Consider the following 27,332-nt stretch of genomic DNA (forward strand, 5'->3'; position numbering starts at 1 on the left):
CACGAGGAACTTTAATGGAGGAGACATTTCTTCAGCACTGACTTCAGAAACATTTCAGTGCTCCACATATTCCACAGAGGGGCCTGGGAGTGCTTTATTTTGCTATAGCTGCAAGCAAGTGTACAGGGCCAAACAAAAGAAAAAAAAACTGAACACATCAGCAAGTAAAGAGGAACAATGCCTCCAAGAGGAAAAGAAAGTTCTTCAAATAATAAGACAAGTAGGGAAAGGTGTAATGCTGTAGGGTGGGAAACTACAGTTTAGTGTGTTCGGTGTGGCTGTGAGGTAGTCAAACCTCTCAATCTAGGAACTTCTTCTTCTCCTGCACAGTCTTCTTCTTCTTCTTCTTCTTCTTCTTCTTCTTCTTCTTCTTCTGCACAGTCTTCTTCTTCTTCTTCGTCTTCTTCTTCGTCTTCTTCTTCGTCTTCTTCTTCTTCTTCTTCTTCTTCTTCTTCTTCTTCTTCACAGTCTTCTTCACAGTCTTCTTCTTCTTCACAGTCTTCTTCTTCTTCAGTCTTCTTCTCCTTCAACCAGAGGAACCAGGGTCTAAATTTAGTTCAGGGGTAGTTAATCTCCCCCCTGAAAAGCCCCTGCTTAGGGGGGGGTATACTTTTCAAAGGTCCTGGGACTTTCGGTTGAACGTAATGGCATTTGTGGAGTTTACACAGTTGTTGAAACAAAAAGGGAGTTCCTGGGAATGCATACTAGTTTTTTTTTTGTTCTTTTTCAAGATTTCAAAATATTATTGAATATGTTTTTTTTTCTCCATACGTCACTGTCCTGATTTGCACTATCTACCAGGGACTTGTACATGCGGTCGAAACGCAGACAACAATGGGGGCACAGGAACCTTTTAGTTCCAGGGAAAGTAGTTCTGGGGGCTAAAAGACCCCGGAACTCTTGGGCGAAATGCACCTATGGTTTAATTAAACGCACTATGCCATTTTGTCTGGCCATGGAGGTTGTGTTCTATTGCAAGAAATGAAAGTGCAATATTCCATTTAGCTCCCGCCATATTTTGCGCTTTGTCATGATGTAGCCAAACCTCTACCCATGTTCAGCCATCCTCAGAAGCACCTGAACACCTGAGTTCTTCTTTGTGTGGTTAAATACCTGTTGTCTAGGGATTCAATTTCATTCAAAATATCAGACAATCGATGTATGATTGTGACCCACTGATGACATGACTCAACTCCAAATATAATGTGATGTCATAGGACCCACAGGACCAAATAAAGCTTGAACGCTATCGATTTTCTAGTTTTCAGAAATGCAGAACTGAGCCCTTAACAGAACCGTGTTTCAATCCCTACACTCTGTCTTCATGACACATTTAGAAAACTGTTTGGTATGATAATATCATTTTTAATTAAGAACTCAGTGTGACATTTTATTAAAAAGTTGGACTGAAGATGAAAAATGTGATGGCAGGAAATTCATTTACCTTCAAATGCATAAAATGTGATGAAACTGTAAAATTCAGGTAGAAGCTGAAACAAGATTTTCCTTAACAAGATTTTCAAAAACATTGTGGTTGCATAAACTTTTTCTGACACTGGCTTAGTGTGCAGGCTTGTCTTTTTTTTCTTGCTGTTTGTTAATTGTGCAGAACCACCCATCTATTTCAAAGCATATCTATTAATACGTAAAACTACATTTCAAAATTTGTCGAGCTTACAAACTCCTAACATCTTGAACTTGCCAGAAGACAGGTAAGACTCCACAATGTCTTACAGTAGCTGTATAGTAGATGTATCTACCAGTGTTAATTTCGTTAACGAAACTATGACTGTAAATGTTCGTCCACGACTAATTTTTTCATGATGAAAACAAGACTATGAGGAGCTAAACTGCATCACTTATAAAAAAAACTCTGCCGAAAAATGTTTTGATTTTGTTGACAAGACCATGACGAGATGAAAACTTTAGTGGTGGACCGTCGGACATTAAGAATCAATGTTTTCCCCGCTGTGCGCCTAATCTTTAGAAATTAAAGTGATGCATTCCTGTGACAGGCTGAGTTATTATCTGAGGGGCTCAGTGTTAGCTTGGTCTCTACCTGCAGCAGGTGTGCTTTATGAGCCAGCTCTCCCTGCCTCCATGCATCTGTCTCATCTTCATTGAGGATTTTTACCCCCCGGTGTGTGTGAGTGACAAAGACACAACCAGGGGACGTCTGTTTAATATTTGATGTTTGCCATTATTGCTGCTATTACCGTAAAAAGCTCAGCGTCTAGAGTTTGATTTAATCCAGTTTGGTGAAACATCAGATACATTTAGTAAGTTCTGATCAAGTCCTAGTCATCAAAGATGCAGATGCATTTCAGAGTGCCGTGAACTGACAGTCTGTCCAGTGCGCCTGTCACCGCAGGTACATTCAAGGACTGTCGTAAATGTGCAATACAGTCCTTTCATGGCATTTTTCGGAGTCAAGAGAATCAAAATACAGTCACAGTGGTCACATCAAGAATGTTTTCTTTTGACTATTTTATAGAGACAGGCTGAATTATTTAACTTAGGATATTACACAAGCAAAAGTGTTAAAAGAGTGAAATGTTGACGATTTTAACACTTGGTATAACCCTGTTACCGATATCTGATCGACTAAATTAATTATTTAAAGAGTGAAGATGTTTTGGCAAAAATCAAAGACTAAAATGTTTTGAGTTTTCGTCGACTAAAACTAGACTAAAGACTAAGACTAAATCTAAAATAGCCGCCAAAATGAAAACTGGTATCTACCATTTCCACCCATATCACAAAATAGGGTGCTATTTGTTGATTCTCACCAGGGAGCTGAGGGCCCTCCATGGGGCTTGTGCCACACCAAGGTCATCGAGTATACTGGAGAAGACTGAGCGTTCCTCCGCCCGGTCGATCTGCAGGGGGCTCGTCCCCAGAATCCTCACCCCATTCAGGTGCAAGGGGGCGGCCAGGTTGTTGGGGATCTGGCCTCCTACTGATACAATGCTGCCTGTGCAATTCTGATGAAACAACACAAAAGAAAAGGATATTAGAGAAAAGGAAAACTGAGGATACAGCAGCATGATAAATAAAACACTAAAAAGTGGAAGAAGGAGAAACGCCCGAGGCAGGAGGTCCAAGACTTGACAGATGATCTCTCCTATCAGCCGAGATTAACCGTCTGAAACCTGTGGCCACTTTCATTTATTCTGGGCTGTGATCACACAATGAAACTATGAGGAAAACAAAAACAAGTTGATCACGGCCGTGCTGCAGGTTTTGTTATCACCTGGAAAAGTGTGTGTGTGTGTGTGGTAAACAAATGTGCTAGCTCCTTTTAATAAGAGCGTGCAGGCCCTTTTGCTGTCTGGCTGATCCAGGGGGGATGCTGTTTCCATGGTAATGCCAGGTTGTACCTCTTCATTATTCATGGGCCTGCTCTCCTGCTCCTGTCCAGGGTTTATCTTCATGCTCTAATGCCGTATTTATCACACACACAAACCTACGCACACACAGAGAGCAAGAGGGGACTGTAGCTATGAGAGAGGGATTGATGTTTGATGCTATCGCCCTGACCAAACAAACGCTTCATCACACCCTGATCCCATCGCAACTTTAACTGGATTATAACTCCTCTGCAAGGGAGAGGCAATGGACATTAGTAGGCAAATGCTCAACATAAAAACACAGAAACTAAGACTTACACTGGAAAGATCACTGAAATGCTCTTGAGGATGTTTTTGAGTGTCAGCTGGACTTTATTTACACCACCACTGGGCATATGGTGAAGTCTAGTCTGGTAAAATCTCATCCTAACTCAAGTATGTTCAATATAAAATTGGTCATGTAGTGATAATCTCTACAGCTCTCAAGATTTCCTTTTTGTTTATTTTTTGACTTGACTGTGTTTAATTTGTATCCATGAAAGTAGTGGAATGAAGATGCTATACCTTAACATCTACTTTCATGTAGGGATGCACCGATCCGATCCTGGTATCGGACATCGGCTAGATCGGACTCAAAAAGCTAGATCAGACTCAAAAAGCTAGATCAGATATCGGTGACAAAGGGCTGATATAGTGCCGATCCATATTGCAGATCTAGTGATCTCAGTTCTATGCTTTTCTGTGTTTACAATAGCCATGTGCGTCTCCTACGTCATCAGCATCTTTATAAAATGTGCTGCTGATTAATATTGTCACCATATCAGACGCGGATAAGGGAAACAGTAAGGGCAAAGCTGGGTAGAGTAATAATGTGTTCAATGATTTTAATCCCAGCCACAGGTACACTGTACTTCTGTGGGAAACACTACATTGACATATTTTTTATTTTCTCATTTGAAGCAGTTTTTTTTATACAGAATATTTAATTCCTCTTATCCACTGCTGAGGTTTACAGTTGAATTTTAATACATGTTGGTTATGAAGATTAACTCACCAAACTGCAGGTACACATTTATAATCTCTTGAATAATGATACTGTCAGTTTAAAAATGTTTATTTTATTTTGGTTTACAAAGTCAGAAAAGCCTGAAGTTGCCAAAACATGATTCTATCCTCACATTAAGGAATAGAGATTGTCAATACTGGGATCGGATCGGTTCAGTATCGGTATAGGCAGATACCAAACCCCAGGTATCGATATCGGGACCTAAAAAATGGGATCGGTGCATCCCTACTTTCATGCATAACTGCAGTTACAAGAAATAATGACTTAATTGCAACACAGTGGTTAAAAATAACCATATAAAATACTATTTATAAAAATTATATTAAGCCAGAGTGTCACAGAGAGATCATTGAACCTTGAGAAATCTATTTAAAAATTCAACACACCTGTAACAATTGAACCTTAAGCTCTTAAATCTTAAAAACCTTAAAGGGATATTTCAGTTTTTTTTAAGTGGGGTCGTATGAGTTACATCGGTGTGTATCCATGCTCATGCAGCAGCAGAACACAGGTCTGCGAGGTGCGTCTGAAAATAGTGCTAAAACAAAGGGGGTTTCTGACCGCAAATTGAATCGCTACTTTACTGGTGCATGCATTTGCAACGTGATGAGTGCCTGGACCATATTTCTTAACTTTAGCAACATTACGGAAAATTGGTGTCCCCATCCACAGAGAATTGTAGCCTAGCTAGCCTGCTGGTCATCTGGGAATTTTCTCATTCAAAGGGGAAGAGCTCACTGGCACTCATTGTGGCTAGTAGAAGCAATAGGGAAATGTAACTCATACGACCCCACTTCAAAAAAAATGAAATATCCCTTTAACTCATAAGCAGCTATTTTCATAGACATATCCTGAGATATACCCGCCCCTCCCATCCCTTCCTCTTCGAATGCGTAATGGGATCAAACTCTCTCTATTCTAGAACTTGCATGTGTCTGTTTGTGTCCTAACCTCCTGTTGGGTGATGTCCAGGATGCGTTCCAGGGTCAGCTCTTCAAAGTAAAGGCGGTCACACTCGTCAAAGTCAGTGCTGACTGTCTCAGGGTTGTGGTTGACCACCACTGTCTTCTTGCCCATCTGCCTCAGAGCTCTGATACTGGACACTGCGCACCAGTCGAACTCGACACTGCTCCCTGAAGGACCGAAGAGGAAACAAATGTGAGGAGTTGGCAGTAAAAAGGCGTAAAAAGAAGCAGAAAACTGCATGACTATGATGTTTTCCTCTATACCCTATTCCTCTATTAGACTATTGCATTACAGTTACTACAAACCTGTGACTATACACCAGGCCAAAACACTTTAAACATTCAGCAATGATAGAGTTAATCCACTTTTTATTGCACTTACCAATATGGTAGGGCCCACATCCAAGAACCATGATTCCTCTGTCATGAAAGTCCAGATCATGTTCCTAAGGGGTAGGATGAATTCACAAAACAAATGTTAATAATAAAGCACTCCTATAGACATCAATACTTTCAATATGTTGTTGGCAGAACCACATACCTGACCATGATAGGTACAATACAGGTAGTTGGTCATTGCTGGATATTCTGCTGCCAGGGTGTCAATCTAAGAAATGGGATCAGAGAAATTAGAGGTTGAATGGATTGAAATATTCCTCTCGTGGTCGGCCATCACAAGGAAAGAGATTATTATAGCCTCTCTCTGAGGTGATCTGAAGGCTTCTTTAACATAAAAAGGTGTCATTAAGTGCAAGATTTTACAGAACAGGGGGACTGATAAATTGAGGTTCACATAATTTCCACTAAGTTATGGATGTCTTGACCTTTAATGCAGAATTAACAATCTAGACAAAACCTGTGTTAATAGTATGAGAGAAAAACAGCTGTCCATCTCTTCATTAACCTCTTATCTACAGTGTATTTGTGCCCAGAGGAAGATAGTCTGTGAAGTAACTGCATATGTCAAACATGTACAATCAGTTATCAGAATCAGTTATTTTCAGTTTTGATCATTTTACCTGTTCATGTTTCTTTCACATAAGAAATATTGCCATGCTATGGTATCACAAGCGGAATAAGAAATGCTGGTTCATGCCTTTGTTTCTTCCTGACTCGGTTATTGTCATTCTCTTTTCACCTACCTCAATAAACCCTCTCTTCACCATCTACAAATGATCCAAAAAGCAGCTGCAAGACTGTTAACTAGGTCCAGCAGGATGACCCACATTACTTCCATTTTATTCTCCCTACATTAGCTGCCAGTCAAATTCAGAAACTATTTTTAGATCCTTGTCTCCATGACCAAGCATCTGTGATATCTCAAACCTGCTCCACCCTTACGTCCTTACAAAGCTGAAAGAAGGAGCCCCAGTAATGCTCACCTGTTTCACCCATGGTCTGATGCCGTGCATATGCCTGAGCTCTCTGGCTTCTCTCTCACTGGAGCCCAGAATCTGACCAACCTGCCGGTCTGAGAAGCCGTCCTGCTTGGCTTTCAGAAGCAGCTCCTTGGGAACTGTGTCACTGAATGAAAAAGACAATGAGTTTTTGTAAAAATACAGCTCACAATTTACAGTTCCACACGTTTTCAACAATTTTTCATAAATAAGTAGGTTATTCTGGATTTTATTTAAGGACTTTTTTTTATTTTTTACCCATTTAGGAAAAAGGATGAGCCCTCAAGGGGACCTGAATCAGTATTCTCCTGTTTAGTGCAGTGACCAAATCTTCCTCCCTCCCTTCCAATAGCACAAGAAAAGAGATATTCTTACTGTTAAACTCGCTGGACCTCTGCATTGCAGGTGAAATAGTCTGGCAACAGGTTGAATCCAGCTTTTGATCTAATAGTTTACATCAAAAACCTCAGTAAAAGCCTGACCAAACATCAGTTTGACAAGTGTTGTTGTTTAAAACACATATCAAATCGATGGCAAATTTAATGCAGGCTTTGGTTACACTAAAACATGTTAGCCTAAATTAAGTACACTCAATACTGGTTGGGGCTTCTTCACCAAAAGGGACTGCTTCAGTGGGGCATGGCTTGGAGCCAATCAGCCGACTGAAGCCTAGATTGTGTCGATAGTGGCCTCCAGCTAGTATGTATTTTGGGTCGGGTGTTTTTCTTTTGACAGATATCCCATCGACTCTCGACAGGGTCAAGCAAGTTGGCTGGCCAATCACGCACTGTAGTATTATGGTCAGCAAACCATTTGGTAGAAGTTTTGGCGCTGTTGGCAGGCGCTACGACCTGCTGGAAAAGACCCTCCATTTAGCTTTTCAGCAGATGGGTGCTCTAAAAGTTGTGTTAGTTGACTGGGTTGACCTCAGACTTGATAAAACGCAGTGGACCAACAGCTGCAGATGACTTTCCACCCCAAATCATCACAGACTGAGGAAACGTCACACTGGACTTCAAACACCTTGGAACACCTTCTCTTCCTCCAGACTCAAGGACTTCCAAATTAAATACAAAATGTACTTTAATCTGAAAAGAGGACTTTAAACCACTGAACAACAGTCCAGTTCCTCCTCTCCTTAGCAAAGGTAAGACACTTTTGATGTTATCTCTGGTTCAGGAGTGACTCGATATTAGGAATGCGACAGTTGTCCTGAACACATCTGTGTGTGGTGGCTCCTGACACCAGCCTCAGTCTACCCCTATGAAGCTCTCCCAAGCTCTTTATTCAACATCTTTCTAAAGGCTCGGGTCATCACTGTTGCTTGTGCACCTTTTCCTACCACTCTTTTACCTTCCAGTAAATTTTCCATCAATATGCTATCATGCTTTGATACAGAACTCTGCTAACAATCAGCTTTTTTGGTAATGACCTTCTGTGGTTGAACCTTCTTGTGAAGGATGTCCATGATCATCATCTGGACAAATGTCTAGTCAGCAGTCTTCCCAATGATTATGGTTGTGAGACCTGAACTAGACTTTGAGATACACATGATTTCTTCTGTTTGAATAAAGATTTACTCTAACGGAAAATAAAAAATCGAATTTTTCGCAAAAACTTCACAAAAAACCTTTTGAACTGTCGGCCATCATTATCTAAATTATAAAAGACAACTAGAGGAAACATTTTAGCTTAGCAATGATTCTAAAATATATTAATTTTTTTCTTTTCTCATTAACTGACAGAAGATTTTGAACTTTTTCATGGTATTATAACTGATTGAAATGTATCTTTAAACCATTTTGAGGGATACGAAAGCTCCTTTTTTAAATTTCTCTTTTAAATGAATCATTTTCTGCTTTAATTGCAGAACACAGAAGCAGCATTCAATGTTAATAGATCTGTTTTGAAGCCTGAGGACATTCCATGAAAGCACATACTGTACACAAGTGTTTAAAGCAGGGTAAGATGACACTGGACTGAGTACAGCTGTCATAACTGCTACTTAAAAGAGACCTCTCATGACCTCTCTATGGACTTAGACTTGCACCTTTCTGCATTTCCACAGACATAGACAAACACAAGAACATACACTGTAGGCTCAACAAACAGTCCACAAAGACATCAACACTCAGACAAGGTTGTATAATTCAGCGAGGCCTTTTGTTCAGGCTCGCTATAACAGCAGGGATCAGGAAATTAATGTATTTTCATTTTAACTATTAAAGCTTACCATTTCCGTCAGTTATGTTACAATAATTTATATTTTTTCTCTCTTTTACCTTTTTGATAATTAATCAACAACATACAATACATTTCACCTTGAATATCTAATTAGGTTAAGAAGGTTAAGAATACAAAGGTTTAATTCCTCTGTAAAAACAGCAAACGGTACAGCAGAGTAAGAACATTATCAACCAGAAAGGAAGCTTTCATTTTTGGGTATGGGTTTTGTTTAGGTTTTACGAGGAAGACCAATAGATGGATATTACATATATTCATTGTGTATTCAGTGTCTGGATTTGGAGAGAAATGTGAAGCCTTACTTTAAAAGTTGGGAAGCAGAGTGATACAGTAAGCCTCTGCTGAAAGTGGAAAAGTTCACCTTTCAAAACTCTCTTGTTTAAATGTTGCATCATTCTTTTCTAGCAGGCTTGCCCACAGTACATCTAAAAGTCAAGAGGGATTTTATTCAGAGTAAAGAAGGTGTGAAAAGTCTGCAACTTCCCATGGAGGATTGGATGTGAGATGCTGGCCTAATCACTGTCCTGAATGCTGATTCCATTGGCCCATGATGTGTATTTGCTTATCAAATTAACACTAAATGTTTTTTCAAGATTGGTTCTGATAGCTAAAGACTTTTTGAGTGTCTCTTGGCAGCTCAAAACAAAAGGTCTCCCTGCTCTCTGTTAAACTTTATCCACAAACGCACCTTGTGTTACATGGAAAGATCAATATCAGTTTTATCAAAGGAGGCATCTAGCATATTTCCTATAATGTCGTGGTGTTCCTTTAAACTCAGGCAGAAACAGAATGAATTCTTATTCTGGAAAACCAAAAGTTTCTCTCCCTCCTCTATATCTGAATTATTTATCACATTGTAGCGTAACAATATTGGAAATGTCAAGTGTGTTTTAACTCCCACTGCACACGGCTGTGCTGGGAAATCACAAACCTCAGAATCTGCGATAGGAGAGAGCAGCGGTCCTGTGTCCAAATCAGATGAAGGGGAGAAATTTGATCTGAGTGTTTGGTGTCTTGTCTGACATGATCCTCTTCGGTAGAACAATTAAAGATGAGAAGGGCAATCCATTGCAAACTATTAACTTCAGTGCATACTTCTTAACACAAATAAAATGGGGTGGTGTTTGTTCTCATGAACTGCGCAGAGAGCTAGGGTGGGAATTGCAGGGTAGCTCACAATGGAATACCCCAAACATGGCCAACAATAACAATAATACCACAATATAGCAATGCTGCAATGAACGATTAACTGCAAGACGACCATATAATGAAACATCATGATATCTGACTGAAGAATGCAAACTGCTCATAAAGAGGTAACAAGCAAGATTAAAGTCAATTAGTGCCACCATGAGGGGTCTTGAGGAAGTGAAGCTAATTGGCTCCAGCAATAAAATAGCTGTATTGTCAGGGTCAGGACGATAATATATTGCTTTGATTTTGAAATATTATTGATATGATAGTAAAAGTGCACATAAAACAACAAACGCAGACACAATCTACATAAAAAATGTAATTACTTGTTGTCTGGATTGTGTCAGCTTTCATTGGTTGATATTTTACTTCATAGTTTGAACCCTCAAACTACATCCTTTAATTATAATCCATGACTTGCATAGGGCGTGTGAAAATTAATGAATAAACTGTTGTGCTTTGTGTTTCTCTGTGCTTGTGTAAGACTGATAGGAACTGTTGTAGGTGCAGTTCTCCAAAGTCGTACACAGAAGGCTTTTGTTTGATAAGAAGTAAGGTTTCCTGTATTCCCATAACTCCTGTACTACTGTACGCTACCCATCAATGATCTTTGATAGACCACAGGATTTTACCTTTTTTGGAAGAAGCTTCCTGTCAATGTACCACACCTGTTTTCATTCTCTGATATATGCGGTTTGAGCTCACATTTAAGGACAGAGGACATCTGACTTTGACTGAGAGAAGTTTCATTCGTGGTCACGTTTTCTCCCTCTTTGCAAAGAGTGCTCATAATAAAACTTGACAAAAAGACAATAATTTGTCTCTCCATGATTTTATTTCATCTATCACTCTGACATCATAGCCTGGACAAGAAATTGCCATTATAGGCATATTTAAATAATTATATCTGTCTTGTTAACAATGTGTTGTGAAGAGTGTTGTTGACGTGTCAATTTTTGAGTGAAAAAACAAAGAGTTTGTCTTGCAGGAACCAGTGTTGGTATTTACCCCCTCTCTCTGGAATACATGGAAAAGGCTGCAAACACAATCCAACAAGAATCTTGTGACTGTATTCACACATCGCAAAAGCCAGATTTGTGCGTCATGTTCCCATGAGGAAATCTGATTATACTGTGTTCTCGACCTGAATATCAGCCCAAGTACTTTGAAGAATTATTGGCAGATTAATATCTAGTGTTAATAAATGATAGCTGCAGTACTGGTGTAAAAATGTAGACTTAAAAATTAACAGAGTGCTGTTATTTTACAAATACTGGTATAAACACGGTACCACACTTTTCCAAAACTTGACATTTTCTTCTTTTTTAACTGTCAAATTTTCAACATTCATCATAAACTAGAGAGGAGCTGACAGAGATATTGAGACTTTTAAATGTAAACTAAAAACATATTTATTCGGTCTGGCTTTTATGTAGGGTTTAACAATTTTATTACTTACCTTTTACTGTAATATTGATTTAAATGCTGCTTTATTATTTTAGTAATTTTAAGTGTTTTCTTATTCTATTTTTATTTATCTATTCATTCATTTATTTATTTTATTTATCTACTCAGTTTTTATTGATATTCTTAGCCTTAGTTTTATTTTCAACCCTTATCCTTACCCTTTTAAAAACTATTTTAACTATTTGCATTCTTAATTTTGTTGCTTTAACTTATTTTAATAACACATATTTTGTTGTTGGTGTGCATTAGTCTCTATTTTAGTCTCTATTTTATTCTATTTTTGTCTTTATTTTTATTAGTACTATTATTATTATTATTTTTATTATTATTATTATCTCCCCCTAATATGTATTGCCATTGTTTTACTTCTGCTTCTTTCTCAATTTTCAATCGCTGTAAAGCACTTTGGGTTGCATTTGATTTGTATGAAATGTGCTATATAAACAAAAATTGATTGATTGATTGACAAAGAATTTTATAATAATTTGTGACCTAAGTGACAGAACACATTACTCATCAGTGGTTTAGGACTCATATTTACCCATATTAATAAACTTTAAGATTTAAACATTAAATTAAAATGTTCCATGTAAGTAAAAACAGCACAAAACGCAGACAGTCACTGTAATTGTCATTATCTAGTCACTATTACTGTTCATTATCACAACACTAAAAGGCCATTTCAAGGATTCCCATGATTCACGTGTTACTGAGAACATAAAAAATAATATTTTTGATCGCCATCAATAAGTATGCTTCAGGTTTTACTAGAGCAACAGAAGCAACAGCGGTTTTTTTTTTTGCACATAAACAGTGGGTCTGCTGACCGGCAGAGCCTGACGCCCACCTGTACTCAGCTCTACGCTCCATCAGTCTGGCAGCAGCCTATCGCTGTGTGCCCATCTCAATGTCCCCTGCTTCAGAGGCAGCGGAGACTACAACAGCCCTCCATGTGTCAGAGAGTTGCGGTGGGCGCCCACCAGACAGCCTGCCATTAATTATTGAACAGCAGAGTCAGAAGGTTGCAGCAGGTTACCTGTGGCTGAGCCATGAAAATTCACAGTGGCTGTCCGGGTAAGAGCCCGAGGGCAGAAAGAAAGAGAGCGATGCAGCCGTGAGGAGGCAAACCACGAGAGACAGAAAAATACGTGAAGAGACTTGGGCTCATTTGATCTTTTAAGATGACTACTTTCTTAGTAGAAGAATATTCATACATGTTTATATATTTCTAATCACAAGGGCTGCCAACTGAAGTCTTTTAAGGAATAATGGGACAGACTGATTTCAGATCCACAGATGTTGTTGCGGAGGGTTGTGTGTGGTGCATTTGAGGACACGTTTAAGCGTGAAATCCCGCAGGGTTAGGCAAGCACAGGTTGTAAAAACAGTCCTGTGCGGGTATTATCATACTTATGGTTAATAAAACAAGCTTTGAGCATAATTGCAACAGATTTTAATGTCTATATTTAATCACATCTGATGTAATCTCCTGTGATCTCATGAAAGCACTGGGTATAACTTCGCAGTAATACAGGTTTTAATGGAGTGAATTGTTTTGTACTTCCTCAATTTGAATACTCTGTTGAGACCCGTCATCATCTTCTGAAATGCTTGTATTTGTCATTTTATGGTGCAACTGTGCGACATTAATACAGTGAAATGAAATTATCCAAATTGAGTTGATCGATTCGAAACAAAATAAAAATACAATTATATTGCAGAGTCTGCAGCAAGGTTAGGTTTAAGCATTTACAAACACACAATAATATCTAATTGATAAACCAGACATATGGCCCTTTTCCACAGTTCCAGCCCTACTGGACTCGACTCTACTGAGCACCGACACACGGTGGGCGGTGTAGTCATAAAACTGCTGTGCGAAACTGCATTCACGTCATTTTGAACACGACACAACACAACAATCACAAACAATTGATCCCTGTGTTGTGCGTTGTGCTCATGACTCTTCAGTGAGGACATTCTCTGATCATTCAGTCCGTCGACGTCACCTTTTAGTATCGGCTCAGCTCGCTTGGAACCACAGCAGAGCAGGTACGAAAAAACTGGTATCTGACACGAGGTACCGTGCCCATGGAAACCCAACACAAACCGAGTAGAGTCAAGTCGAGTAGAGAGGGGCTAAGACGGGGCGGTGGAAAAGGGCCATAAATGTTTTGAAATATTTTGTCTAAGATGTGCTGTATGAGTCTTACCTTTTGTAGTTAGTAAGGTGCTGCTCCATGTGTGTTATGTTTTGGAGTTTGTGGAGGAACCACTTGTCTATGGCCGTCAGCTGATGGATATGATCAACACTCCAACCACTGTAGAGGGACTTTAAAGTAGAGACATGAAACACACTGAGCGTTAGATTTATCATTATGCATCATCAAATTCCTGTCCTTAACAAACAGGATTCAGTGTATTAAACTTTATATTTTAATGAACTGGCTTATAGTTAAAACTACAACCCCAATTCCAAAAAAGTTTGGATGCTGACAATGGTTTTTAGAAGTGATTTGAAGCCCATGCAGTGATTTCCACTACAGAGTCATCTCTGTTTTCAATGCAGTGCTGCCTGAGGGCCTCAAGATCACAGCCATCCAATATTGGTTTTTGCCCTTGTCCCCTTTGAAGAGAGATTTCTCCAGAGTCTCTGAATCTTTTAATGCTATCATGTACTGAAATCCTCAAATTCTTTGCAATTTTAAGCAAAGGAACCTAATTCTTAAATTGTCGAACTATTTGCTAATGCAGCTTCTCACAGAGTGATGACCCTCTATCCATCTTCACCTCTAAGAGACCCTGCCTCTCTAGAATGCCCTTTTTATACCTATCATGTTACAAACCTGTTGCAAATCAACCTAATCAGTTTTGAGATGCTCCTATGGGTGTTATTTTTAACATTACACAACTTTTTCAGTGTTTTGTTGACCCTGTCCCGACTGTTTTGAAACATGTTGGTGGCATCAGATTTAAAATGAACATCCATATATTTTCCATGAAACTAAATGTTCAGTTTAAACATTTGTTATATTGTCTCTGTACTATTTTCAACCAAGATTCTTAATTCCAGCAAAATGTTCTTTCATCAACATTTTACACAATGTCCCAACGTTTTTGGAACTGGAGTTGTATGTTAAAAAGTCTCTGTGCTGTCCATTGCTACTGAGAAGACTCAAAATGAATTTCATTGAGGGAACAGTTTATTGTCAATACTGGCCTTCTATCATATATTATATATCAAGACAGACTGTGTGATCTACTACAAGTAATATGTCAATTGACTTCACCCTGATAACAGCTAATAAATACGTTCTATACGTTAGGCCAGAGGAATCATTCCAGGTTATTATGAGAGGATTTTTATTCTGCAGTCTGTAAATTCTAAAGCTACCTTCTCCACCATTCGCAGCTTTTAATGAAACTGCATGGCATTTACAGAGATTTTCTCAGGATAGTGCACTTTTGATTTTAGAGGTAATTTGGGGAACAAACAGATCAAACATGCTTTGGGAAAAAACAAATCACACAATTATTAAAGAAATAAGTAAATATTTGGATGCTTCAAAGTGCAAATGAGGCCTGCAAAGCCTTAATGAAAAATACTCAAACCACTGATATTTAGACATAACATTTGCTTTCTTATAAAAGCCTATATATGAATTACTGACGAGGAAGTTTGGTTTGATTTGTAACCTTGGATGTTATCATTCTAATACTTTGCACTTCAACAATAAATATCTGAAACAGTCAAAATTTAGGAAGTGCTTCAAATCAAACTGGTTGGCAACAGGAAATCAACTTTGATGACAGTGACTCTGTTGACCACCCTAGAGTGCCAAAAACGGCTTTTGATTTTCTGTAGAAAAAATGTGGATGATTAATCCCCTAATCTGTCACCATCTCCAGGGATGTCACTTTGTATTTAAGGACTTCTTGTCTGTCAGAACACAAAGCTCACAAATGTGTGTGTTTAGACACTAATACAACGCTATTCTGCTCCCCTCCCAGCTGGTAATGAATCTCATCTGTGTTTTTAAATGATGAAGCTTCGCCCTGTGACTGCATGAGCTTACTGAAGTGCTGAAGTGCTACTTCACTGTCATCAGTTTCTACAATGATGGTAATCGGAGTAATAGTAATATTATATTAATAATATATATTGCAAAGTTGGGATTTGTATTGCTCTTTCCCCAAGCTCCAGTGCATGGTTTTAGAAATTATTACTAGCTGTGTGCATCTATTGATCATATTCAAAACTTCAAGGACAGTCCACACGATTATAAATGAACATAAATTAAGCCATGAGCACATTTACTCATGTTACTGTGTTTCTTATTCTCTGAATTCGATTCCAGATTTCTCATTTAAATCACATTTTGAAGTAAAACAGAATAATATAGAAATAACCCTAATGTTATGAAAGAAAGGTGTACCTTGGCAATAGAGAAGATTCGGGTGCTTGAAGGCACCACCAGCTCATTCTGTAGGTCTTGGGTATCAGCCCAGGCTTTCTTGAGCGGCAGCCGAGGCATGAAGCCATCGACTGACGGATGACACATCCTCAGGGCTTTCTGCATACTCTCCTCAAAGGTCCGGCCTACTGCCATTACCTAAATCAGAAGAGGGAAATGAATGATACATTGATGGGGGTGAGTGAATGTATCCCATAATCAGGTTAATAATGGGTGACTGAGTGTTTATCTGTGTATCCTACACACCTCTCCGACACTCTTCATGGCACTGCCTATTTCATGGGACATGCCCTGAAAACGGTCCAGGTCCCAGCGAGGGATCTTGGTCACGATGTAGTCGAGACTGGGCTCAAAGCAGGCTGTAGTCTTCTCTGAAACAGCGTTCTTAATTTCAGGCAGGGGGATACCCAGAGCCAGCTTAGCAGCAACGAAAGCCAAAGGATACCTGTGAGGAATGGACCAAGGTGACAGGAATCAAACGCTGGGTAAAGTTCTGAAACCAAACAAGCATTGTTACAAAGATAACACACTATGGACTTACATTGTTCTACAAGCATACATACTAGGCCAACTGATATGACACCAATAACTTCATTAGGTGGGAATTAAAAGTCTTGCAGAAATTTATTTAGACAGTATGACATTAAGTTTGACCACAGAAACTTAACCCTGTTAATCTTCATCATAAATTACACCAATCAAAATTGGCCCTTTGAATTTCTTTTAAATGATGAAATGGGGGTGCTGGTGGTCTAGCAGTCCAAGCGCCCCACATACAGAGGCGACAGTCCTCGTCGCAGGGGTCACCGGTTTGATTCCCGGCCGGTCGACCATTTCCTGCATGTCTTCCCCCCTCTCTACTCCCCACATTTCCTGTCTCTCTTCAGCTGTCCTAGCAAATAAAAGGTAAAAAGGCCAAAAAATAAATAAATAAATAAAAATAATAAATGATGAAACAACTGTTTTATAGTTTTAATGCATGCAGCGAATCTTTTATACTTTTTTTTCATTATTATTATTTATTATTATTTTCCTGGAAAGCAACTTTGAGTACCAAGAAAAGCGCTATACCAAACCTATCAATTATCATTATTACTATTAATTTGATCAACCCAAACCTTAAGCTCAACCATCCTCTTTTTCATGTCATAAGTAGATGTAGAACAATCGACACATCCAACAGTTCTTTTCAGTCTGTTTTCTGCTGGTACTCTGCAGATTGCTTATAATGGTTTAATAGTTTCTAAAGATTGGCTCAACTCGCAGCCGGTTTGCAAAGGTGAGACATTGTCAACGTAATCAAAGTAATGATCATGCTGTCAGAGGGAGCAGCAGAGTGAGTTCAGTTCAGCAAAAGCTGCGTTTTGTGCGGTTGTACTGGGACACTTTATAATACTGTACATATAAGTGATACCTCTGACTGATAATTCCATCTTGGTTGTTTTTCCTGTAAAGGAACTAGACGTTTCTCTTAAATATGGACGTTGGAGTTGAGGTGATTTTCTTATGAACTTCGAAAAAATATCCTAGAGGAGAGCATGCAATTATTGCACAGAAGAAGAGGGACAAGAAACAAAAACATCAGTTAACCTCAGTTAACCAAAGTAGAGTACTAACATCATGGCAGCCATGAGTCTCAGAGTGACTCTGTCTCAGATAAACAGCTTCAAAGTGCACTGACTGCCAACCAACTTAGCATGTGGCGCTTTTTGTCTGTTCCAGTATCAAATATTCTAAAATTTACACAAGACCCTTCTTAAACTTATAAAAAATCTTTGGCATTCAAATAAGTTACTGCATTTGCTAAAATTTTAATTTGACCAGCAGACCGTTACATCATCATTTTGACTATTTCCCTCAGCAACCCTGGTTGTGATGTCATATTTGCCCACCAGGGGGAGCAGTGCTAATGAGAACTGAAACACTCATTCAGTTGCACATTGCTGAATCATTTGGATACTCTATCCACTCACCCTGTGGCTTTTGATGCCAGTGCAGAGCTTCTGGAGAGCCGGGCGTTGACCTCAATAATGCAGTACTCTAGGGATGCGGGATGTAATGCGTACTGGATGTTGCACTCGCCAATGATGCCCAGGTGACGAACCACTTTGATGGCCGTCTCTCGCAGCATGTGGTACTCCTCGTTGGACAATGTCTGGCTGGGTGCCACCACTATGGAGTCACCTGAGGAAGAAGGCGAAGGATTAAGACCAAGGATTGGCTTCAGACAGTGATCAATCTTACACAGTCATTTAAGAAAGTCTTGGGTCACAAAGTTAAGTTGTTTGATTAAATGAATGAAGACATAGTTTTATATTTATCCTTTAAAATGTGCAATTAGTACTATCTTCAATAAGGCAAAAGCAGGATACGGCTGTGCTTTCAAATATTGATTCTCAGATAAAACTCTCATATCGTCACGCTAGGTGCACAGCAAATATGATCAACATGCAAAACCTGCCTACACTAAAAAATGAACAAAAGAAAAAACTTGTTCACTGAATAAACTTCTCCATGAACGTCTTTTTGCCCAGGGGTCACAGTAAACACGTGAAACAGAGCAGAATTAAAAACAGCAGAAAAAGGGAGGGAATATTTCGAAAGAAAAAAAAAGTCTGCAAAGTCGAGGAGATCATTGTTTGTTTCAGTACCTGTGTGAATACCCAGAGGGTCGAAGTTCTCCATGTTGCAGACAGTCACACAGTTATCGGCCACGTCTCTCACCACCTCGTATTCCACCTCCTTCCAACCAAGCAGAGACTTCTCCACCAGGATCTGACTGCTCATAGCCAGAGCCTGAAATATGAGCAGAGTTTTACAACTTTAGATGTATACATCGAGCATTTTTGTACTTATATCCATGAGGCTGTGATCTTCCACCTGGAAGAAAATAACTGTGAGCCCACACTTTTTGTAAGAAGGGGATTATATTTCATGTTTTTCAGTCATATTGATGGCTTTGTTTAATTAAAATGATTTGCAAGATCAAAGGTTGTGCTGGTTTATTCTGAATGAATAAAAATATGCATAACAGCCTTTTTGATAATGTAGAGGGCAGGGGGGTTACAGACAGAAGTGCTGACCTTGAGTTTTGTCACTACATTTCCAAAGACCCCATGAACCTTATCTTATGAGCCCTTTATCTGTGCAGCCACTGTGTCAAAGCTTTGACAGTGAAACTTTCATATGAACACGTTTTAAAGCAAGATGAAGAAAATACAGCATGGCATAAAAAGTATGCATCGATCTAAACCAGTCTGGCACAGACAGTTCATTTTGCAGCTTGTGATCACAGATTATAACCAATCGAGCCGTCAGACATAATGCTGGATGCTGGGTGAGCACAAAATGATGTTGCTTAGCAACAGCATACTATTATTTCTTGGTGGAACACCAAAGAAACATATCTAAACAATTTCACAGCTTTTATCTCCTGTAAGGCTAATGTTGTACGCACGGGTAAATGTATAAAGGTAAAAAATAAGTTTAGAAAAGTCACTTCTTCTGAGTCAGTTCTTGGATTGCTGATTTGCTCAGCATCATTGATCATACTTAAATAAAATAATGTGTAAGAATAATAAGCGAAACAACACTGGAATAACTATTTTAATTGTTCCCTTGTGTCTACACTGTTCTGACACAGCCGTATTTATTCTGACCTTCTGTGCCGTTTCTTCCAGCTTCTCTTTGTTGCCACAAAGACCAGAGCCGAGACCTCCCAGGGCATAGGCCGATCGTAACATCACCGGGTAGCCAATCTTCTCTGCTGCGTCCAAAGCATCATGTACCTGTTAAAGAGATAAAAAAGTTTTAATCAATTGCCTATCTTAATCTGGAAACAGATGGCTGTTCCAACACAGATTACATCCTTTAATCTTTTGACATGATGAGCATCCTTACAGACTCAACAGCGATACTGGGTGCAATCTTCTCATTGATCTCCATCAGCTTGTCTGCGAACAGCTGTCTGTCTTCTGTGGCCATGATTGACTGCACTGGGGTTCCCAGGACCTTCACTCCATACTTCTCTAGGACACCACGCTGAAATAGTTCCACTCCTGACCACAACATGAACACCAATCCACACGGATGAATGGTTAGACATACAGGTTTAATAATGAAACACATTCACACAAGTAAGGGAGTTAGCCTGACTGAGCCACAAAACAGCAGTGCTGCATCCTGGAAAATAGAATTCACCAAGTCTCACCACAATTGAGAGCAGTCTGTCCACCCATCGAGAGGAGGATGCCATCAGGACGCTCAGTTTTGATGACCTCAGTTACAAACTCTGGCGTAACTGGTAGGAAGTAGACCGAGTCCGCCTGCTTGGTGCCCACCTCGTTGGTCTGAACAGAGGCTATGTTTGGGTTCATAAGCACTGTTTTCAGGTTCTCCTCCTATAAAAACACCACGTCCACATGTCCATCATGAATTCAAAGCAAAACTGAAGCAGCATCAAGAGGACTAACCAGAAATGTTTTTTGGAAAGCTGCCTGTGTTAGTTCTTACCTTCATGGCTTTGACAGCCTGAGATCCGGAGTAGTCAAACTCTCCCGCCTGACCGATAGAAAGACCACCAGAGCCGAGAACCAGCACCTTTGACACCTACATCACACAAAGCAACAGGTGATGCACAGTTATCAAAAGCATGTAATATATAGTAACAATGCAATGGTAACTGTGCAGTATGCAGCTCCATTTGCAGTTTGTTCAAACTTCCTGAGTGCATCCTGGTGTTGTCCTGGAAAGACACCCATTAGATACATTTGCTGATAACCTTCAACACCTTTAAAGAGTTAATGATAGTCCTTATAGATCCCGGACACACCTACAGGGACATATTGTTCATAAAGTTTTAGGTAAACCGGCTTAACCTGTGTACATACCTTGGGTCTGGGAGGGATGGAGGGTTTCTTTGGCATGACTGACTCTAAATTTGTGTCCTTTCCTTTTTTAATCAGCGATAAAAAGGCATCAAAGAGGAACTGTGGAAAACAGAAAAGGAATGATTACTACACTGTGAATAATATGAAAGGAACCCAACCTCTGTTTTTTAACAGTTTTAAAATAATTTTGAGCTACAACCCAAAACACCTTGAAGAGTTATGAAGAGACTAAAAAAAAAGGGGTACACGGTTAGGATATGGAACATATTTTTGAGAGGGTTGTGTTTTTAAAGGGCTGTGATCATCGATTGTTGTTGTCGCATTTTTTTATGAGAGCTTGGATGAGCAAAACATTCCACTTGTTTGGCCTGACATACTTTTGGCAACGGCCAATAATTAATGTTGCATCTACAATTAAATCTGAGGACCTGCTTTTGTATTTGTAACTTCTTTCAGTTTTGTTTTTTGGGGACATTTTTTGCAGTTATGATTGGACAGCTAAAGAGAGACAGGAAACGTGGGAAGTAGAGAGCGGGGGAAGACATGGGACAAGAACAACAGCCTCCATACATGGGGTGCCCACCCAAACTGCCATGCAAACTTGAAATACCCCAGATTTGGATTTTTTAAATTTGTAACATAATTCATTAGTAGTTTTTGCCATCATATAAATGCTTGATTAATTTATTGTATATACATTATTTAATAATAAAACCAATGATAATGATGATAATGATGAAGATTGTGAGTTAGGTCACAAAGATGTGATAAAACAGTGTCTTTACAGGACTCCCTAAAAAGTCCATCAGACGGCTGCAGCTCATACAGAATGCTGCTGCTCGAGTCCTAACAAGGACCAAGAATGTAGACCACATCACTCCAGTTCTTAGATCTCTACACTGGCTTCCTGAACCATCTCGACCTCTGAGGTCATCAGGTACTGGTCTGCTTTCAGTCCCTACAGTCAGAACAAAACATGGCGAAGCAGCGTTTAGTCATTATGCACCACATATCTGGAACACACTCCCTGAAAGCTGTAGGTCCGCTCCAACTCTCACCTCTTTTAAATCAAAGATTAAGACTTTTTCATTTGACACTGCCTTCCTATCTTAGCTTATTTTAACTCACTTTAAATTAAAATTCTAATGTCATTTTTAATATATTCTAATTTTCATTTTCTTTTCTGTTTTATTATATTTGTAATTTTAATTGTGCTCTTTTATGCTTGTCTGAATGTTACCAATGCTTTTAATGTTTTAATGTAAAGCGCATTGAGTTGCCCTCGTGTATGAAATGCGCTATACAAACAAAGCTGCCTTGCCTTGCCTAAAATCAAGTTCCTGAAATAACAGCAACTTTTTTCCTTTAAGACTGGAAATGATCCGTTGAATGAAAGGATTAAAAACATACTGCACATTCTCGACAGCCAGGGGCTCACCATATTTGTCAAGGACACGGAGCAAAATATTTATGATGCTCCCAAAAGCCGAACCAGTGTGGAAGGCATGAATTCTCCAGCAGAGCTGTCAACTCTGTGTTTCGCTAGAGAGGACAGGTCTTATTATTCCACCTTAATATGACAGAGGTTACAACATACTTTGACCACAACTTGAACCGCAGTCCCTGCCTGTCGTGTGGGAGACGAGAGCTGTCACACAGAATCATCAGTGCTTGATTGTAAGGAGAGCGACAAGCAGACAGTGGTCTTTCTTAACACCTGCGGCCCTGAAGTCTCTAAACATCAGATACAATGGATGACTACACCTCGGACTGCCAGTGATCTAGTCACTGTTTGTAGCCTGAGTTACATATCATACAGTATACATGTCAACAAATGCATTTAGACGACATTGCTTCTGCTTGCAGCTCTGTTTACTTTCACTTCTAAATAAGGGATTCTGTTACAGTTCAAATGACCAATGCACAAGTTCTGTTTCAACGGAGGACTCCAACTATTACTGAAGTTGTATTCTGTAAAAACACCTCAATTCAACTTTTGCCTACAGAAACCTTATGCAGCATTATCAAAGTATTCAATTACCTCTGTGTCTGTGGGACCCCCTTTAGCCTCTGGATGGAACTGGGCCGTGAAAACAGGTTTGGTGTCGTGCATGATGCCCTAGAAAATATACAGAGATTACATTAGAAGATGAAAGCAAACCAGCAGTATTTTGAATTGTATTTGTTAGCATTTAAGAAGCATCTTTATCCTCTTTGTTTAATGCTGTTTGTAAACTATGGTGAGCAGACTAGTGTATATAAGTAGAGACGTCCAAAGGGCTTTTATTTAAAGTAAAAAGTTCAAAATGCCACGGTGTCTAGGCACAAAGGCTGAACAATCACTGAGTAAAACAAACCTCATTGGTGCCATCATTTGCATTGACAAAAAGTGGGCTCCATCCTGGGGGCAACGATTCGCTGTCAATGCCATAGCCGTGATTCTGTGCTGTAATGAAGGCCTGGCCTGTCATCACATTCAGCACCGGCTGGTTCTGGCCTCTGGGGGAGCACAGACATGCGTAAAACACAATATTTATGACTCTTTAAATATTTAAAATCTCTTTAACCAAATACAGTCTTTAATGGTCGGAGCGTATCATACTATACAAAAACATTGTTGGTTTAAAGCAAGACCTATGAGGTTCTCTGTGGAGTCTTCTCCTAGTTGCATGAAAACAAAAGCCAGCATGCAAATAAAACCATTATCAGTGCTGAAGTAATTATACTTTAGCTGTGCACATGTTTTATGAGAAATTAAATGTGCATGACGTGTTTCATAGACCTTAAGGGTATGCACATGGAAATCTGGAGAGAAATCGTAAATGATAAAACTGTCATTTGTTTCAAGAAGGAAATATGAAAAGTGCCCCTTTAAATCTTTGTGAGGACGCTATAAATGTGTGCATATTGTGCCTTTAATGTGCTTTGCTTTTAAAGAGTTTACCTGTTGCCCATAGGCAGCTTATACGACTGGGCACCAGCAGCCAGAGCTGTGATCTGGTTGCCCATACAGATCCCGAACACTGGCTGTGGACGATCACTCTCAAGCACCTTCAGGAGCAAAACAAGTGAAACCCTTATTTTATTAGATAAACATTAAGCCATGATAAAGATAAGTGAATGAAAATAATAAAGTGATGTATAACAAATAATTTAGATTATATTAAACTTTAAAGATATTTCTTATAAATAAATTACAGCGTATAAATAACTTCTGCTCTTTCTGGCTTAAGTCTAACACACTGAACAAAAATGGAATCAGTTTAAATCATTCTTGAATCTAAAGTATTCCAACAGCAGCAGGTCCTACCTTGCGAACATTCTGGACGAGCGTGTTGGCAAGAGAAGGATCTCCTGGTCCATTGGAGATGAACAGGCCATCATACTCTAGACTCAGCAAGTCCTGATCCCAGGGGACAAGGTGGACCTCTGCACCCCTCTGCACACAGATAAACAGATTACTGCAGAATTTATAGATATATTTATGTATATTTATATATGTACCCAAGGTGAAATCCAGGTCCGGTGAAGGGGCCTTTAGTTACTGTGGTCCATCTTTTTGGAACAAACTGCCTGCTTACCTCAGGTCCATAACTACTGTCTCCACTTTTAAAAAAAGACTGAAAACATATTTATTTTCTCAAGCGTATGAATGATATAATGACTGTTGTGACTGGATGCATGTGCAGCAACAATTGCTGTTTATTTGATTGCTGTGTCTGATTTATGTTGGATCTATTGTTTTTTCTGTTTTTATTTATTCTATTTGGAAAAATGTCTTTATGTTTTTAATTCCCCATGTAAAGCACATTGAACTTACGTGTAATGAAATGTGCTTTATAAATAAAATTGCTATTGCTATTGCTATTTAAACAGTGCAGGTAATGTGTATGTAACTTGGTGTAAGACTCAATGGCACATGTGTAAATGAATGCTCAAACTGTAATAGTAACCAATGATCTGCAACCAACACGTAAATATATTCACTCAAAATATTGAGTGTTTGAAGTTTGAAGACACAAATTTAAATAACAATTACATTATGATGTGATTATGATATCATGTCTGTATTCACAGTGCAATAAAAGCATTTTTTTTGTTTGTTCTGTTCAACAAATCACCATAACACACCATAAAAAGCCCCTTTATTTTATTCACACAGAGGTGAGACATTGGCAACAAAATTAAAGTCAGTTATTTCAATAAACCAATATGCAAAAACAAAGAACACAAAAAAGCAGAGGAGGGAAGGAAACGTTATTTTTCAAACAGACAAAGCAGACTGCTGCAGGCTGATTCTCTTTTCATGACTCAGTGTTATGGCCAATCGCAAGCTAATATCAACAACTTACCAGCAACTGAAGCAAACAAAAGAGAGGCTGCTCTCTCCTACGGCTAAATGACATGAACAAACACTCCAAGTCTTTCTTTTTCTGCTTCTTATATTTAACTTTACCTTCTCAAATTTTCTAGGTCAAGTTGCAGAAAGTGTGTCATGACGTTTGACTTATTTTCTATATTTGTGCAGAGTTAATCATTTTGGGATGCATCATAAAAGTATTAATCATTTTAATTTAATAAAAATGCAGACTGAACAGCAGGAAAAATGTATTCATTTCCACTGCATTCATTCTCACCTTGACCAGCAGGCGAATGATGTTGTGTTTAATGCCACAGTCCACAGCCACCACTTTTATTGGGTTTCCTTTTCCAAACACTTTGGTTTCCTGGAAGATAGAGAGGGGGAAATGAAACAAAAACTTGGTTAGTATTGAAAACCACTTCTGTAAGCAGACACATAAAATTTGATCTGACTGATTTTGTTTTAACAGATCTTTCACAGCTGCTTGGGTATTTTAAATATGACAGTAACAGCTTTTACCTTGGTTGAGACCTGTGCTACGAGGTTTTCCTTGTTGGGGTCGGTTAACTCAACAGGCTGCCCATCAAATTCAATCTTCCCCAACACTGTTCCCTGGGAAGAAACCAAGTGCAAAACAGAAAGTGATCAAGGAATGTGTTTGTGATTGATGCAGCAGTTCAGAGCTTTCTAGTTAGGTTACCTTGTCTCTGATGACCTTGGTCAGCATTCGGGTATCAATTCCAAAGAGTGCAGGAACCTTTACAGGAGCAAAGAAAAATGTATAAACTCACCATCTCTCCTACTTTTTTGGAGTTATATTACATATCAAGTAATTTCAATCCATACCTTCTCTTCATGTAGCCACTGTCCCAAAGACTTGACAGAGTTCCAGTGGCTGTAGTCATGGCTGTAATCTTGAACAAGAAGACCAGATACCTAAAAACACAAAAACACAACACCAGTCATGAAACAGTGAAACTAATGAGCCACTACTGCTCTCAACACTTTTTGAGCATGGGCATTTTTTTTTTAATAGTGACTTTGTGCAATATTATCAAGTGCAATACACAAGTGCAATAATAACATAAACTGTGCAATAATAAGACTGGAAAAAAAATTACTCTTAAGTGTGAAATTTGCTGCTCCGTGATTGATTTGTATGTTGTGTGTGTATGACAGTGTTTTTTTAATTCCTGTATTTATTACTTTTATACCTTTATTGTTTTTGTCTCTTTTAAATGGCACCTAATGAGGACTGCATCTTTCAATTTCGTTGTACTTGTTGCAATTACAATAAAGGCATTCTATTCTATTCTATTCTAAAAATTTCCCATTGCTTACATCCATTAATTGTTAGAATTGTGTAACAAACTTAAGCTCCTTCCCTGAACATGTGCAACTCCAAGAAATATATGCGAAATGTGTTTGAAGAACCTCTCCACAGTCATATTTAACTCTTATATCTGATAATCAGTTTATATTTTGAAGCAAGTAGTCATTTTAATTTTGCAGAATGAAAACATTTTCTAAAATATATCTTTTAAATCAGAAAATTGTTTCAAATGCCAATTAGAATGTTCAAAGTGACAACAAACTTAAAATATTGCACAAGTATATTAAGAAGACTGAGCTCTGATTCATTGACTCTGCATAGTTGACGGTGTGTGCTGACTAACAAGTGTAAACATGTTCAGACACCCTCAGCTGAAACAATAATAACGAGCACAAGAGCCAAAAGGCCTCAGAGTAACCTGGTAACTCAGTGAAGCTGTGCTTAAGGCTAAATATTAATGTCATAAAGCTACTATGCTCACAAGGTCAAATTTTTACTATGCAAACAATAAGTATAACAGTTAAGAGTGTTTGGAAGCTCCTGTTAGTATTTGCTTACAAGGACTTAGTATAACTTACTGCTTAGGGAG

At 38.8% G+C, this 27,332-nt stretch overlaps 1 protein-coding gene across 1 annotated transcript in view; it reads right to left on the minus strand.

Moving 5' to 3' along the window:
• The window catches only part of cps1 (carbamoyl-phosphate synthase 1, mitochondrial), a 61,245-nt gene that overhangs the window by 29,913 nt on the left and 4,000 nt on the right, over positions 1-27,332 (minus strand). The window contains exons 4-26 of the mRNA XM_034693794.1: positions 26,257-26,346; positions 26,111-26,167; positions 25,930-26,022; positions 25,685-25,774; positions 24,358-24,486; positions 23,992-24,098; positions 23,405-23,546; positions 23,089-23,166; positions 21,048-21,146; positions 20,671-20,766; positions 20,369-20,558; positions 20,059-20,216; positions 19,818-19,946; positions 18,810-18,954; positions 18,132-18,342; positions 16,405-16,603; positions 16,120-16,296; positions 13,897-14,015; positions 6,764-6,905; positions 5,923-5,988; positions 5,764-5,827; positions 5,368-5,549; positions 2,790-2,984 (exon numbers count right to left, since the gene is read on the minus strand). Coding sequence (XP_034549685.1) covers positions 2,790-2,984; positions 5,368-5,549; positions 5,764-5,827; positions 5,923-5,988; positions 6,764-6,905; positions 13,897-14,015; positions 16,120-16,296; positions 16,405-16,603; positions 18,132-18,342; positions 18,810-18,954; positions 19,818-19,946; positions 20,059-20,216; positions 20,369-20,558; positions 20,671-20,766; positions 21,048-21,146; positions 23,089-23,166; positions 23,405-23,546; positions 23,992-24,098; positions 24,358-24,486; positions 25,685-25,774; positions 25,930-26,022; positions 26,111-26,167; positions 26,257-26,346 — 2,958 coding nt within the window. The remainder of the gene's footprint in view (positions 1-2,789; positions 2,985-5,367; positions 5,550-5,763; positions 5,828-5,922; positions 5,989-6,763; positions 6,906-13,896; positions 14,016-16,119; positions 16,297-16,404; positions 16,604-18,131; positions 18,343-18,809; positions 18,955-19,817; positions 19,947-20,058; positions 20,217-20,368; positions 20,559-20,670; positions 20,767-21,047; positions 21,147-23,088; positions 23,167-23,404; positions 23,547-23,991; positions 24,099-24,357; positions 24,487-25,684; positions 25,775-25,929; positions 26,023-26,110; positions 26,168-26,256; positions 26,347-27,332) is intronic.

This window comes from Notolabrus celidotus, chromosome 10 (genome assembly GCF_009762535.1).
Source record: "Notolabrus celidotus isolate fNotCel1 chromosome 10, fNotCel1.pri, whole genome shotgun sequence".
Lineage (NCBI taxonomy): Eukaryota > Metazoa > Chordata > Actinopteri > Labriformes > Labridae > Notolabrus > Notolabrus celidotus.